The sequence below is a fragment of the Boleophthalmus pectinirostris genome, unplaced genomic scaffold (assembly GCF_026225935.1).
Source record: "Boleophthalmus pectinirostris isolate CB_2022bp ecotype Guang Dong unplaced genomic scaffold, ASM2622593v1 HiC_scaffold_18, whole genome shotgun sequence".
NCBI classification, from domain to species: Eukaryota; Metazoa; Chordata; class Actinopteri; order Gobiiformes; family Gobiidae; genus Boleophthalmus; species Boleophthalmus pectinirostris.
Window position 1 is genome coordinate 15,552,980 of NW_026571133.1, and position 15,158 is coordinate 15,568,137.

Below are 15,158 nucleotides of genomic sequence, written 5' to 3' on the forward strand. Positions count from 1 at the left end.
TTAAACTTTACATCCTTCAGTATTTGACAACATGAGTTAAAATATGATAAGGATTAAAACACAGAAGGAGTGAGAGCTTCAGGGGATTTTTTCAGCAGTCTAAAAACAGGTGCTTCTTTCTGAAAGACTATACTCAAAAGCTAGCAGACAGTGAAGATGACCATGCTTGTTGTATAAAAGCCTACTTGTGATAGAGTAAAAAAAGATCCGAGGCACTCTGTTGTAAATGTGTATCATAAAAATCCTTTATTGGTTACAAGGGACAAGCCAGCGTGTTTTGAAACAGGTAGTGATTTTTCTTTTGGTTCATTTAGGTTAGTTAAGATCACCATGAATCATCAGGAAAAGATTTAGGTCAATACAATGTCCTACAAATCATGGAAGTTAAGATATCGTCTATTTGCCCTACATTGTTGGTTTAGTCTATCAGGGCAGCTTTGGATAAAGTTACAGACCTCTGGTTAATGAGTAATACCACAAATGTTGAAATCATGAGACAAAAGCAATATTTTATGAAAGTAGTCATAAAGAAAGGAAAGAGCCTATTTCTGAAGTTCATTGTTATTCAAAAGCAACCTCTAAATAGTGTGCCCAGTTGAAAAGAAACAAAAATTGAAGTTGAAAGTAAAGAAGAGGAGATAGCAAGTTGATTGTCAGAGACCTTTATCTAGGAGCCAATGAGGCCCTGGAGAAGACGGGGTCAATATTCAACCACGGACTGAATCGTCCATCTAAAAATACCAGAACACCACAGTGATCGGGGCAGAGCTGATGAGGCGTGAGGCTGTGGCGTGCTCTGCTAATGCGGATACAGACATCACCCAGTCCCCTCTCAGCTAGGCGCAATTATCCACATAAACTGACTTGAGAGGAGCAGAGCATTTTACACACTGCTAAAAGCAAATTAGAACTCGCCTAACTGTTGAGGGTCATTCTGAAATGGTATGAAAGAGCGCCATATGGGAATACGCTGGGGTTGTCGTGTTTTTCCCCTTATCTGGGTAAATTGGAAAGTTAATAGCACCAGAAAATCATTTGTATTATTCTTTCTACTTCAGGATATTCAGGCATTTTCTTATATAATTATTTTCTCAGTCATTTAAATGTGCTTTTACCTTCGATAGGCAAGCCATTTATTTTATCGGTTGTTTCTTTGGACACAGTGACGACAAGGGGAAGTTGTAAAGCTTTGGCACTATAAATTTGCTCACGCTTCCTATGAAGACTAGTCTCATACATTATAATGGGTTTTGACTGTACTGCCTCTAGGCTACAATGCTCTTTTATAACATTTGATTTACAAAAAGAATATATTAAACTGATGATGCTTTTCTGACTTTTTTTTAAAACCATCCAGGGCTTTAAAAATGAGGGGGAAAATGTAACTAACCTGAAAGAAGCTGAACTAAACCTTGGCAAACCTGGACTAGATCAGGACTAAACCTTGTCTCTCTTTTATACAGATTCATATCAGTTTGTTCCCCTCGGCCTCTGTTACGTCTCAGACCCAACCAAACGTGATCATGCAATCAGATTTGTTTTTCTCAATGACTCGTGAAACAAAGGAGCTCATTGGTCTTATATCATTTACAAACAAAATTACATTTCTCTCCTCCCAGATTAGCACAGTATAGTGCAGTAATTCTGCAGAAATATACAATGTTTTTCAGTCCCCTGTGATATATTTTTTTCTTTTTTTCTTGTAAGCAGCCATATTTGTTTTGGAGGACAATAAATGTCAATCATTGGCTAATCCACCTATTCATCACGCCCATCTGAAAACAGGGAGATTCACTGGTGACTAGACTCACATCCCTGTAAAATATTGAAAAAATCTGTATTTTGGATCCCGGGCCAGAGTAAATCTAGTTTCTGGATGTTTTGTATGTGGTTTGGCACAGTTTAGACCTGTGATCTCACTCATAACAACTACATTGTTTTGTCATTTACACACAAACCTCACCTGTCAGTGCACATAATGATATGGCTGATTACTATGCTTTCTCCACACCTCAAGAAGAAAATTATAGCCCAATAATTACAAAGATGATACACCAGCACTCACTCATGTAAGGTTTTCCAATGTGCTTGTTTTGAGACATTTGATCCATATATAGCAGCATTTATAGAGACAAATATAAGGACATGATCCTGAATGGGTGCACTTTGAGATATGCAGGGACAGAAGCAGGCGCACAATTAAGGCTATTGTTCTGGTCCCTCTGGACTGTGACATATCTGACACAGGGGGCGCTATTGTGAACTCTGTTGTCTGTAGGAAGAGCTCTTTCATGAGTTTTAATAGCTGGGAGAGGTGCCCTCTGGACAATAGAAGTTATAATTGTTAAGAGCCTTGCTCTTCAGTTCACTGAGTATAATAGATAGATAGATGATTGTAATTTAACTCTGCAATTTTTGCTAATTACAACTAGTTTGAAATGTAAAAGCCAATACTGTGGCTAATTTGTGCAAATTGAATAAAGATGTTCATTTTTACTGTGCTTAGTTACTCCCTTGTGTCCAAATCAGCAACAAAATTACTGTTGAAAGTTATTTTATTTTTTCAGTGTAATTCAATTTCTACTGCTACAACAGTTATTTTGTTTACTGATTCCTATAGTTGATTATAACCTGTGAAATTCAGACAATCATATTATAGGTATTCAGATTCAGAGTAAATATGAATATTGAACAGGATTTGAAATATAATTTAATTCTTTTGACTGTCATCTACTCAGACCTGATGGGAAAACTAATCTCTCCTATGGTTTAAAAAATTGAAAACTCTTGAGATAATGATGATAACCTTTTGTTCATAACAATTAACATACCATCTGGGATCACCAAACTTTATAAAGATAGAAATAGCTAGCAGTATTAAACATGTACTTCTAAAAATGCATGGTCTTAAATAATATTTGTCAAAACTTGCATCACTGTTGTACAAAATATAAACACAATTTAATCAAAGGCCACTTCTCCCACAGTCACACAGTTGATCTTATAGTTCAGTGACCAACTGTTCTGGCAAGAGAAAGAGATACTTTATTGAACCCGAGGGAAATTCAAGTTTTTCTGCAGCAACATTTTATTTATTTATACATTTGTTTATTTACTTATATATATTTTTAGTCACCTTTGTGTCTCAGTCAAAGGTCTCAGTGCAGTTTAACAGGAGGACTGGTCAGATAGGGTCAACAGATCAGTGTCAGAGCTAATAATAAAATAATTGTAATGAACGGCATTACAATTGTGAGTTTACACTATTTATGCTATATGTTACTCATGCATAACATTGTTTCTATCTTAGTTGCAGTGTGAAATCATTAAAGTAAGTAAAATTTTCCTCACTAAACCACATTAAGGATATGATAAAAACAGTTTTATTCCATAACTTTCACAGAATGGCTGCAGATATTCATCAGTGGAGTACAGCTGTAGTAATTATGCAGCAATTTAACCCTAACAAATGGCCTCATGTTTTATTCATGTTGGCCTCCGGGAGATGGATTATGATTAATGACTATTAGCACAGACCTGGGTTGTTTTTGCTTTGGTTTATGGTGCCATTTTAACCCAGCGTTGCCTATGTGATGAGATGTTTACTCACTTTTAGACCGTCTTCATAATAATTCCTCCTCATTTGTTGACACTTATGATCCCGTTGCCCTGCCTTTTCCATGTGACCGGAAAGAAGGCTTCTGATTGGCCCAGAGGTGGTGTAATGGCCAGTGCCCCCATGCCACAGTGTGTCAGCGTGGGATGGTGGTAAAGAGATTTGTGTTTTGTGTGTGTTAGCAAGACTTGAGTTATATTTAGATGGGCATTTGGGCTGCAAACACACTGAGTAATACAACGATGCGTCATGGTAGGTTCTCATGGAGTGGCCGGCGAAACATAATGCATGTATTGTACCACAAGCTAACAGGCAGATATTGAGAACTAGGGTTGTCAAAAGTATGGACAATCAAATACTCATCAAGACTAAAACTAGAAAAGAAACTAGACGCTCGTTTTAATAACCACATGGTAACAAGAAACGTACTAAAAAAACAAAATAGATTTGAGGCAAAATCCCTTTATTATGGACATACATACCATAAAAAGTACTATTCTTTATTCACACAGTTTATTCTCCAAAAATGTGGTATCAAAATCAGTATTGTGATTCAAGCCAATTTCTTAATATCGAATTTGAAAGTTTAAAATCATGACAACAAGTTGAACCATGGCTGCAGGATATTTTGAGATACAAGGTCAGTTAGAAAAAACTTAGAAAAGTTTTAGTGGAATAAATGAAAACATGTTTAATACTTTGTTGGTTATTCCCTTCCTTGCAGGAGCCTCTGGACAACCTCTCATTAGTGGATGCACTTATTCACCCATGGAGCCATCTTTAGTGCCCTCTTGTGTACCCTTTCTACCCTTCTGGTACAGGTCTAGTATTGGTTTAGGATCTAATATAGCACGATTGCATTTGTCGTCAAATGATGTGATACTAATATGAGTTATGGTCCATATACTGTACTGTAGTTTATTTTTAATAGACTCATTTATTAATCTGCTCCTGCTGTTGAACCTCGCATTGCAGCAACAGACAAATAAAGGTTCTCACATTAAACACAACAGAATCCAGGCACTCCAAAGAAGTAAAAATGCCACGAGGAAAAATATAGTTAAAAGGCCTTTATTTAGATGGCCAAAGCCAACATGTTTCAGCCAAACAGGTCTTCATGAGGACTTAGTTGAGGTTCTCACATCTCTTATCTTATTGTCTCAACCAATTAGAGAAAAATTTTATCAATAAATCAATAGGCTTTTAACGGGCCTATATTATGCTATTGTGTTGCGTTATCAAAAACATACCCAGAGTTGTGTTTTGTTTCATTAACACGTTGTTAATGAAACAAACACGTTGTTTGTGCTTAACGCACAAACCCTGTATACTAAAGCTGAGCTCTTCTCTTAAAAAAAAAAACAAACATAGACTGTATAAAAGAAGTGGACTAAGTAAGTGTGATGTCACCTATAGCGTTCAGTCGCTCAAATGAAGCTTGCGATGCTAACAGTTACAGGAGCTAATCTGGAGCCAGGCTCTCTGTTATGAACAGGAATTATTTGACAGATAAAATAGCGCGAGAAAAAAAAAAAAAAAATCAGAATCATGTAGAGCAATTTAACATGAACATGTTAATACCACAATAATGAGGCTCACTGCAGCAATTACAGAGAGAGGGGCAACAAGATCCCAGTGTAAGTCAAATGGAGCCAGGGTCAGAAAACGCCAGAAGAGCCTCTTGGTGCACTTGCTAGTTGTCACACGGCAGCTAGTGCATTAGCTATATCCACTCATATATACGGTCTATGGTTTCACCTTGTCATGTGGTAATACCATTGCCAATTTCTACTGAAAAGTAGATAAAAGATCAAGCTGCTGACTTGAAAACTACTGCTTCATGACATCACAAGATGGAACAAAGCATGTTTAGCTATGGAAATGTTGACAGACTAATAAACCAGGATTATTCAAACATGTGAATGGAACAAAATATGTTTTTGATAAGGTAATGTTTTAACATAGCTTAAAGCTCACAAAAGTCAATGTTTCATAATATAGGACCTTTAAATAGCAACATACAGTGGGATTTTATGGACCAAAATCCATGACAAAAGCTTAAACCACCAATGGCTCTTAATTTCTGCAAAGTGTTTTAACACAGCCTGCTCCTGCTGTACCCTTAATAACATACTACATAACATATTGACATCATGCCCCATTATGTGATGTCTGTCTGCCACTGTCATATGATTTATTCTGATGTGATCCCTGCATTTACACTACATTGTCCAACCCAGGAGCTCTTGTATTGTGTCGTATTGTGGGAAACACACTTATTTCTCCACACAATGCATTCTTTTCTATCCTTTCATATTAATCTCATTGTCCTCATATTCTCCTGCAGAATCCAAGTCTTCTTTTTAATTAAACTCAGATCCTTATCCTCACTGAACAGTAATGCACATTCAGGGACATATAAGGAGTACCACATAAAAGCACTGTACGCATTATTTTCATCCTATTTTGTGGCTATAAATGTCTGTTGAAGCAGCATAATGCAGTCCACTCAAGTTGCTGTTTGTGGAAAATGTGTTGCAGCCACAGGGGTCCAAAAGCTTAAGGTCAGAACGAGTCACTTTGATATGTGTGTGTGTGTTTTTTTTTTCACAGTTGCAGTGCCAAAGCCCACCTTTCCTCACACCCGGAGTTTATGGTGCTATAGCTGTTACTAAGGGCTGGAGGAGGTGGGTCAGTCCATGCCCAAAGCAAATATTTGAGCTAAACCCTCTGACAGATTTTTTTCCTTTTTTTGGAGACGGAAGAAGGTAGTCTTTTATGCCCCTTTTATGTATGAACCAAAATGATTTTAAGGTGCACTTCTCTGACCTGCATTCTTGTCTCTTTGAAAATGCTATTCATTTGCCTGTAATGTTCCACAATATGGCATTCATTTATCTAGCTCCACAGAAACAAGGACCACCAGGTCAAGTTATAGGTCAGATCTGCGGGGAAGTGAACCCTCTCATAATAAGAATCCATCTTTTTCAAATTCTTAGTTGAATACAGTGGAGCATCCCCAACAAAACAATAACATCTGTGTGGAGGCACGCAGTCCACAAAAGTTACATAGCACACCTTTAAATTTACTGAGTGGTGATCTTGTGCTGTTCCATTTTATGACCAGTGCCACCCTTTAGATAATGGAAGTTAGTTATCACTGAGTGGAGGGATTTTCAGGTTAACTCTCTTTCCAAATTTATCACAGCCGAAGGGTAAGGACAAACGCGCACACAACTCCGGACAGAGGACACCACAAAGAAACAAAAGGATGCAATAAATCACCAAACATGCAGTTAGTGAGAAAGAGGGCACAATGTGATTAACCAAATTACACCAGATAATGCACCATAATGGGGACAATGAAACTAGTTTAAAATTGCAGTATGTAACATTTTTGGTGAAGGGCCTACCATCTAGCCTGATTCATTTTGTGGAAACAGTCTGACTTCACAGCATTAGGATTCGTTTACTCGACGGTAGGCAGGTACTTTTTTTTATTTCACCAAATTGCTGCTATTTGGTCATGATGTATGTGCCGGAATGCTAAATGGTCTCCAAGTAATTTCCGGCACAACAACGAACAAAGCAGAGAGTGAACATGTCTGTTGTTGTTTCTGCGAGATGAACTTGCAAATTAAAGATGCAATAAAAAATGCAAAGTTTGTATTTGACAAAGGAAGTCCAAAGGATCACAACCCAGGTTGGTTCAGCTCTTCGCTGATTGGCCGGTGCACAGTCTTACAACTTCCGGGATTCTTGCAAACCGTTGAGTGCAGGGGTGCTCAATACGTCAATCGCGATCTACCAGTCGATCGCCAAGGTCGTGTGGGTAGATCGCCGTGTCTCGTCTCGGACTCGCATTTGGACTCGGTCTTGTCTCTCACTCAAGGTCTGACACTCAACAAGTGCAATCATATTTAATTACGGCTGCTGCTGTTGGCAGTAAACTTGTACCGGGGTGCAGGAGCATGTGGGGCATCTCAGTGCAGCCTGTGCACTCATTTGAAACCCGCGGATACTCTACGACACATCACAAATACACACGCTCCCTATGCACGGCTTGTCTGCAACAGCGTGTGCCCTCGTGTACCAGCGTGCATCACAAGGCAGGTTAAACTTCCTAAACATCCTACCTGTCCATCTGCCTCACGTCAGCACGCCGCCCCTCGCCTTTTCACGCTCTCGCTCCTTCCTGCGTACAGCGAACACAAGCCCCTCCCACAGTGCGCGCTGATTAGAAGAGCAAGACCAAATGTGAAGCAAAAAAGAGTCTAAATTTTTGTTACAGTGTTGGCACAAAGCAGGTCTACAGCATAGAGCGGATCTACAGAACAGAACTACTGCCACATTTGGCTGAAGTTTGCCTAACAAAAGTGCACAAATGCATCTGTGTTTGTCACGATGTGCGTTTGATTTGGTAAACGTGCAGAGGCTGGTAAATATCACTGCAAAATCAGAAAAGAATGCAACTCCAGTTTGGAACTTTAAAAAATCTTCCTTCACTTTTTTCACAGTTTTGTGTAAAGCGCCAGAGGAAGTTCTCTTAAAGAAGGGGTTCTCAAACTGTGGGTGAGGGTCCAAAAAAGGGGCACAAAGTGTTTCAGTGCAGTTTGCTTGGCTTTGTATTAGGTAGATCATTTTGACTTGGTCATTTTGTAAGTAGCTCGCATGCTGAAAAAGTGTGAGCACCCCTGGTCTAGTGTATTTCGATTTCTTACCCAGTTGCTGGAAAGAAATGAATGAGCGGAGGCACTAGGTGGCGCCAACCTGGCTACCCACCACCTGCTTGTCTCATGAACATGTTTGCTCAACAGAATGGTACTAAACTTGCATTAATTAAATTACATGTGTTAAAATGCTCCTCTATAGACCTGCTCTGTAACTTGACCTACAGTTACATCACATGCTTGTCTCCATGAAAATAGATTACTTTTATGTGCATACTGTGGAACATTCCAGGCACAGCAATAACATGTCTACGGAGACAAGCAGGTAGCAAACCCTCCACCAAAAGTTACACAGTGCACCTTCAAATATAACTCCCGTGCCAAGGACAGTTAGTGACATCTTCTGTGTAGATTTCTGCCTAAAACCGTGACTTTATTGTCCTTATTTCTATGGCAGTAAATAGTGGATCCGCCGAATTAACCCTGGAGAGAAGTCAGCTGAGGCGTTATGAATTGGGCAAGGGAAGGATATGGGAGAAAGGCGTGTATAGAAAAGGAGAGGAAACACAAGGGGACTGAAAAGACGAAGAATAACGCCGAAAGAGAGAGAGGGAGAGAGATAGAGGCGCGCGGAGAGAAAGGAGCGGTGACATCACATCCCAACCCTCCGCCTGCCTGCCGCGCGCTCACTTTGCACCTTTGCTCCACATATGCGCACGGGCAAGGCGTCGCTTTTCCTTCTTCCGTCGCTCGAAGAGGGGGCCGGACCAATACGCCGAGGGACACGGGAAAAACACACACTTTTGACAGGATGAACAACAGTTTTCTAAGCATGGCGTCGATAGGCGACTTCGACCCGCTCAACGCTTCTATCCCCGCGACCAAAGTTGAAATCACGGTGTCCTGCAGGTAAGGGAATGTCTCTGTTTAACCTAGTTTAGTTTGAGGGCAGCGCACGGAGAAGTAGCGCTGACTATAATGTGCCATAACTGTGTACAAACTTTTATCGCGTAGTCTGTTTACTCCCTTGAGAATTTCAGCGCCGTGACATCAATTTCATCTGGTTTCGCCTATTGCTTATTCACGTTGTTATGAAGTAAGGTGTGCCAAGAGTAGATACAAGCATAGCCTAGTTGTTAATGCGCGTCACAAGCTTTTACTGTCAAGAATGTATGCTACTTTTGTATTCCAAAAAGACAGTTTGGCGTTATGTCGGCTGCCTTGTTTAACCGAATTAACAGTTATTTTTTGTGGTAGTTGTTACCATATGCCTGGTGAAACTGTAGTTTATTTACAATGGGAAACTTTGGTATTTGCCAAGTTTACGCACAGTCTACTGTCGGAATTTAGGTCAGGTCAGGCTAGATTTAAACTTTAAACTGCGATAGACTAATCGTGATTAAATTTGCCAATATTTTATTTGCGTAATTTTGCCAGATTAAACTTGCATGTTAACAAGTAGCTACTTTCTGCGTGCCCGTGATTATAAATTGGTAGAATGAGTAGCTTTTTGTGATACAAAAACGAATTCAGCATTTTACTATGAAACGGATGAACCCCGCTTGCGTGATTGTTGACGCTTGTGTGCGCGCGGTGTGATGTGATAGGAGCTGACAGGCAGAGCAAGGGGAAGATCCTGATGTGTACTTAAGCCATTTGAATAGGGGGCTTTCTCTGGCGTTTGGGGACGGGTTTATCCTGTGCAAAATAATGTCATGGCGGTATGCTTATATTGCTTTTAGATCGTGTGCTTTTAATTCCCTGCCATGCGTTTTGAGAAGACGTCTTTTGAGAATCTCTAAATGTGTCACCTGCATTGATTCAAATAGGTCATAACTCGCTGTGCTGTCACTCATGTCCTGAAGCACGAAAAGGCATTTGAATTACGCTTATAGGATTTATTGACAGTGAACAGATAATAGAGTATGATTCATTGGGTATTGATAAATAGATTTGCCGTGATACAGTATTCCAATAATGTACTGTGTTGGTGGTCCCTGTTTTAGCCATGCACGTGACTGCTATATACTGTTGAGTGGAACGAGAGGGAATGTTTAACACATGCATATTTAAGTATTGAAAACTTAGGCCCAGGCTCATCACACACGTGAAAAGTGTTTATAAAATATGTATATGTCCATCATATGTTTTAATAATATAATATGAATGTATTTATATCAGATTTATTTATTTTATTTATTTATTTTTTGGATTGAGGCCACTGTTGGAGTGTATGTAATTAAAATTCCATTCTCATGATTGTCATTTCTAGTAAGTAGTGCTATTAGTGAATAATTTACCAGTTAAGTGTCTATAACTCTAGAGTCATTAATAAAATGAAAGTAAAAAGTGAAACGATTAAAGGCAAATCACAGTTACATAATAGACCAGGTGGGGTGGCTATTCAAGAACCTGTTTTCTTTCTTTTTTTTTCTCCATGTAGCCTATTTGAGGAAAATTTGTCCTTCCAGTTCAGATATACTGTACAACCAGTTTTGAGGTCACTGTCTGCTGTGTACTATCTACATCTAATAGCATTAAAAAGCTTTATATTGTCATAGAATCAGGAAGTGTACAAAGTTGTGAATAGCACTTATAAACTTGGAATTGTTGGAATGCATACATGAAGTAACCAACAATAAAAAACAGGTACTGTGCCTTTAAGTGTATCTCATATATATATATATATATATATATATATATATATATATATATATATATATATATATATATATATATATATATATATATATATATATATATATGTTTATTACATTGTGGCTGACTCCTGGATGTTGTCCTCTCCCACCTCACACTCCATGGTAACTGGCTGGCCCTCTCCTCTTAAGACTTATACCATTTGTTTTGTGTTATTTTGAATGGACATAATGGGCATCTCACGCCCAACATCTCCATGGAGACTACTTTTTTAGCGTTTTCTCCCTGAGTGTGAGTGGGGTGGTGAGAAATACCACCAAAGACACACCGACTCCAAGGACCAATGAATGAAAGCCCTCATGCCAGTTTAGTGCTGTGGAATCTTGAATAGCTTAATAGTAGATTTAAAGCTGCAGAGAGAATAGGAAAACACAGTGCACAGACATCACATACAACTACAAGAGAGGAATTTGGTTTATTATATGTTTTTGGATGTGGTTTGATAATATATGTTTGGGGAGGAGTTTGGTAGCTCACCTGACATATTGACCTGGATAGTGAAAATCTTTGATAGTGTCACTATATGAAAATAGGTTATGTGTGTCTGAGAACTGGTTTGTTTGGAATCTTTTCATTCAGTCATGCTGAGGAAATCTGTCATAGTGAGTGGCCAACTACAATGCAATGCCCACAGACCAGACTGTATTGTGGTCTAGAGCAGGATTTATCCACCTGTTGTACATATTGTGGATGTTTTAGGGGGAAAAAAGGTTAAGGTGGGCCTGTTACAATAAATCGGCGTATTGAATAAATAACTTCTATGATTCATTATAACTACTACCATAACTACTAAATGTTTCATTCAGCTATTTATGTATTGTATCGTAAGTTTTAACAATAATGTACCTTTACAATGATTTTGAGGATTATCCTGTTTATGGGGTTATTGTGCCACTGGAATAAATTATTTCAATATTATTGTTTACTGTCTATATTTTCCTACACTGTAAAATTTGTTATGACAGGCCTAGGTTAAGGGTGTTGAGATGATGGGTGGATTATGTAGATTAATGTATATTTAGCAGTATATAGTCCAGAATCTGGACTCCAGATGTAGGCACATACCTGTGACCAGAGAAGGAGCAGTGCTTTAATACATGTGTCATGTTTTTTTTCAGACAGAAGATCAAAATGAGTGATAGGGTAGGGTGATATGGCGATCCCTCTGATGCTATCCAGATGCGTTTCTAATGAAAATCTATGCTGAAAAACACATACACACACCTACTCCCATTGATCTGAGTGAGATTTAACTAATCACAGTGATGTAGGAACTCTTCAGAAGCAGCAGATGGCTTCAGTTACTGAGTTACTTCTGCAATTGTGAAAAAGACTCTAGATCTAGACTCTACAAAATCTTGATAGGATTCTTTTTGGCATATTGTCCTCCCCTAGTGAGCTATGTGAAAAACTCTTCCAAAAACCCACTTAGCATTCATAGTTTGCAAAATTGCTTCCTCTGTGTAAAAAATGCACCTCTTGTTTTTCTGCACTTGTTTTTGCAAAAGCATAAAACTGGCAACATTTCTATTTTTATAATACTCACTTAATCTCTTTTAAGGTGAACTATGTAACTTTTTTGTTGAGAGTCCGTCTGGTTGTTTCTATGGATATGTCATTGCTGTGCCTCAAAAACCAGGCATTAAGGCTACGTTTAGACTGGAGCCTGAAGTGACCCAAATCAGATTTTTTCACCTCATGTGTCCTGTATCTGATCTTTTAATGGCAGTCTGAACAACACAGATCAGATTTTTTCAAAACTGGCCACTTGTTTATGTGCTCCTAAAACCGATCTTTTGACATGTGACTTCAGTCTGAACGGCCAGGTCGCATTCATCCTACCGACACATAAGGCTCAGAGTTTAGTCAATGGACTGAAAGCGAGGTTAGCGAGTTAAGTAATATTTGGGAGGATCACTGTATTCAGGCCAAATTGGAACCAGCGTTTTATTTTAATGATTGCCAAAGACATGGTCAAGCACGGCTACAGGCGGTCCTGACTCCTATATCAACAAAAAATAAAGAGCTTGTGAGCCAAATACAAGGACGCTAAAGACTCAAACAAATGGCATGTAACCTGTCCATTTTACGAGGAACTGGACTGTATTTAGGGAGACGAGCTCAGTGTTTAGGCTGCTTCCGTAAACACTGATCATGCTCGCTGCGTGTGACGTCTTCATGTCCTCCAATGAGCATGCGGGACATTTTTGGGGCATTTAAAGTTCACACTGGAGATCACATACAAGTTGCATTTAATTGGAAATGTGAACGACTTTGCAAAAAAAAATTGTATTTCACAAAAAATCCAAATTGAGCATCAAACCCTGCAGTCTGAAACTAGCCTTAGATGTGTGTGGGGTTACTTCTCCACAGATTTGACTGGTAATTTGGTCTGGTTTGGTCTCCATGGAGATAGAAAATTTTAATACCACGCTGTGAAACATTTCAGACAAAGCAGTCACATCTTCTTGGAGAAAACCATTTGACAAACCTTCCAACATACTCAGTACACCTAATTGTTGCATAGTTGCTGGTGACAGTGCCAGAAATATTGACACATCCCATCTCTAGCTTATTCACATGATACTCTAATGCTATGGGAGAAGAAGTTTAAGCTTTTGACTTGGGTTCAGTGAGACTAGAGACACACCACATGAGCTAATCAATAAAGAACGCTGGGTGTCGAACTAAATCAATATACCTCCAGCAAGGCCACTTTGTCATACCATCGCACACATGCTCTAGTGTTCACACATGTACGCACAGACACATGTGAAAAGCCCTTGAAGGAAATAGATAGAGTTATACAGCTATTCCTCATGCTGAGACGTCATTCAAAATAAATGACCAAGATGCACTAAAGCTTTACCGCCTACACCTTATTCCATAGAGACCCCTCTCTGAAAGGCCCCCAGTCCAAATATTCCATTATAGGCTTCGATCGGTCGAGACAGCTCACCACCTTGTACCTGTTTTTACACTCCACCAACTACAAGGAAATAAGGCGCACTGGGAAGCATTTCTGACGTATGTGTCCAGAAACTTAGCTAAGGTCTATATTTTAACCGGTAGGTGAATAACTCAAAATAAAACAGTGTTTGCAGTTTTCATCTGTATGCGTCAGTAGTTTTCTAGAGTGTACATCAGGTAGCTTTACTGTACAACTAAAGCCACAAAAGCTTAGATTTTGTATCCAAAGCTTTTTTTTTTTTTTTTTTTTTTTTTTTTTTTTTTTGAGAAGAACAAGATCTAACTTAGAGATGCATTGTACAGCATACTACATTACCACATTGTAATTCAGATCTGTGGAGAGTCACTCCTATTCACAGATGGAAGTATTGTTATTGTAGAAACTCACATGATGAATAAATTATAGGTTTAATGTCATACCGTGGAACATTCCAGGTAAAGCAATGACATTTCCGTGAAGACAAGTCGGTAGTGGCTCCTCCACCACAAAAGTTGTGCAGTGCACTGTGTTTTTTTTTTAATTGGTGTTCAAAAGCATATCACAATAACACATTTTGAAGCATAATATATTGCTACAGAGAAATACTAATAGTAAATAGTATTGAAACTATTTTACACAACTGACATAAAGCAGGATAATCCCCAAACCAATTTTTAAATATACTGTATCTGCTGCAACAAATAAGTAGCAGAATGATTAGCCACAGACGTTTTGTATTCCTAGCCAGACTGGCACCACCTAGTGCCTCCACTTAATTTCATTTCTCTCCAGCAACTAGGTCAGGAATCAAAATACACTAGATGGTTCGCAAAACCCCTGGAAGTGCAAGTTCTAGCAACAGCCAATCAACAAAGAGCCATGTATTCTGTGTTGTCAATGATTCCCAAGATCGAGAATTTAAAGCCAGAATAAAGAGAATGTTTGGCGAATTGTATCAAGGGGAAAGACGTTATTGTTCTTCTTCCTACAGGATTTGGGAAAAGCTTAATATACCAGTTAGTCCCATTAGTGGTGCATTACATATGTGACTACCAAATAGCAGCGATTGGTTAAATGATAAAAAGTACCCTCCTACCGTTAAGCGAACGAATTCTAACACTGCGAGGTCAGACGATTTCTACAAAGTGAAACGAAGTGAAACCAGCTGATGAATCAGGCTAATGTATTCCACCATCTACAGCTA

The 15,158-nt window shown here is 38.8% G+C and overlaps 1 protein-coding gene across 1 annotated transcript in view; it reads left to right on the top strand.

Moving 5' to 3' along the window:
- Positions 1 to 8,969: 8,969 nt before the first annotated feature.
- The window catches only part of LOC110161610 (copine-8), a 131,559-nt gene continuing 125,370 nt past the window's right edge, over positions 8,970 to 15,158 (top strand). Inside the window, exon 1 of the mRNA XM_055153678.1 lies at positions 8,970 to 9,195. Coding sequence (XP_055009653.1) covers positions 9,098 to 9,195 — 98 coding nt within the window. The 5' untranslated portion in view covers positions 8,970 to 9,097. The remainder of the gene's footprint in view (positions 9,196 to 15,158) is intronic.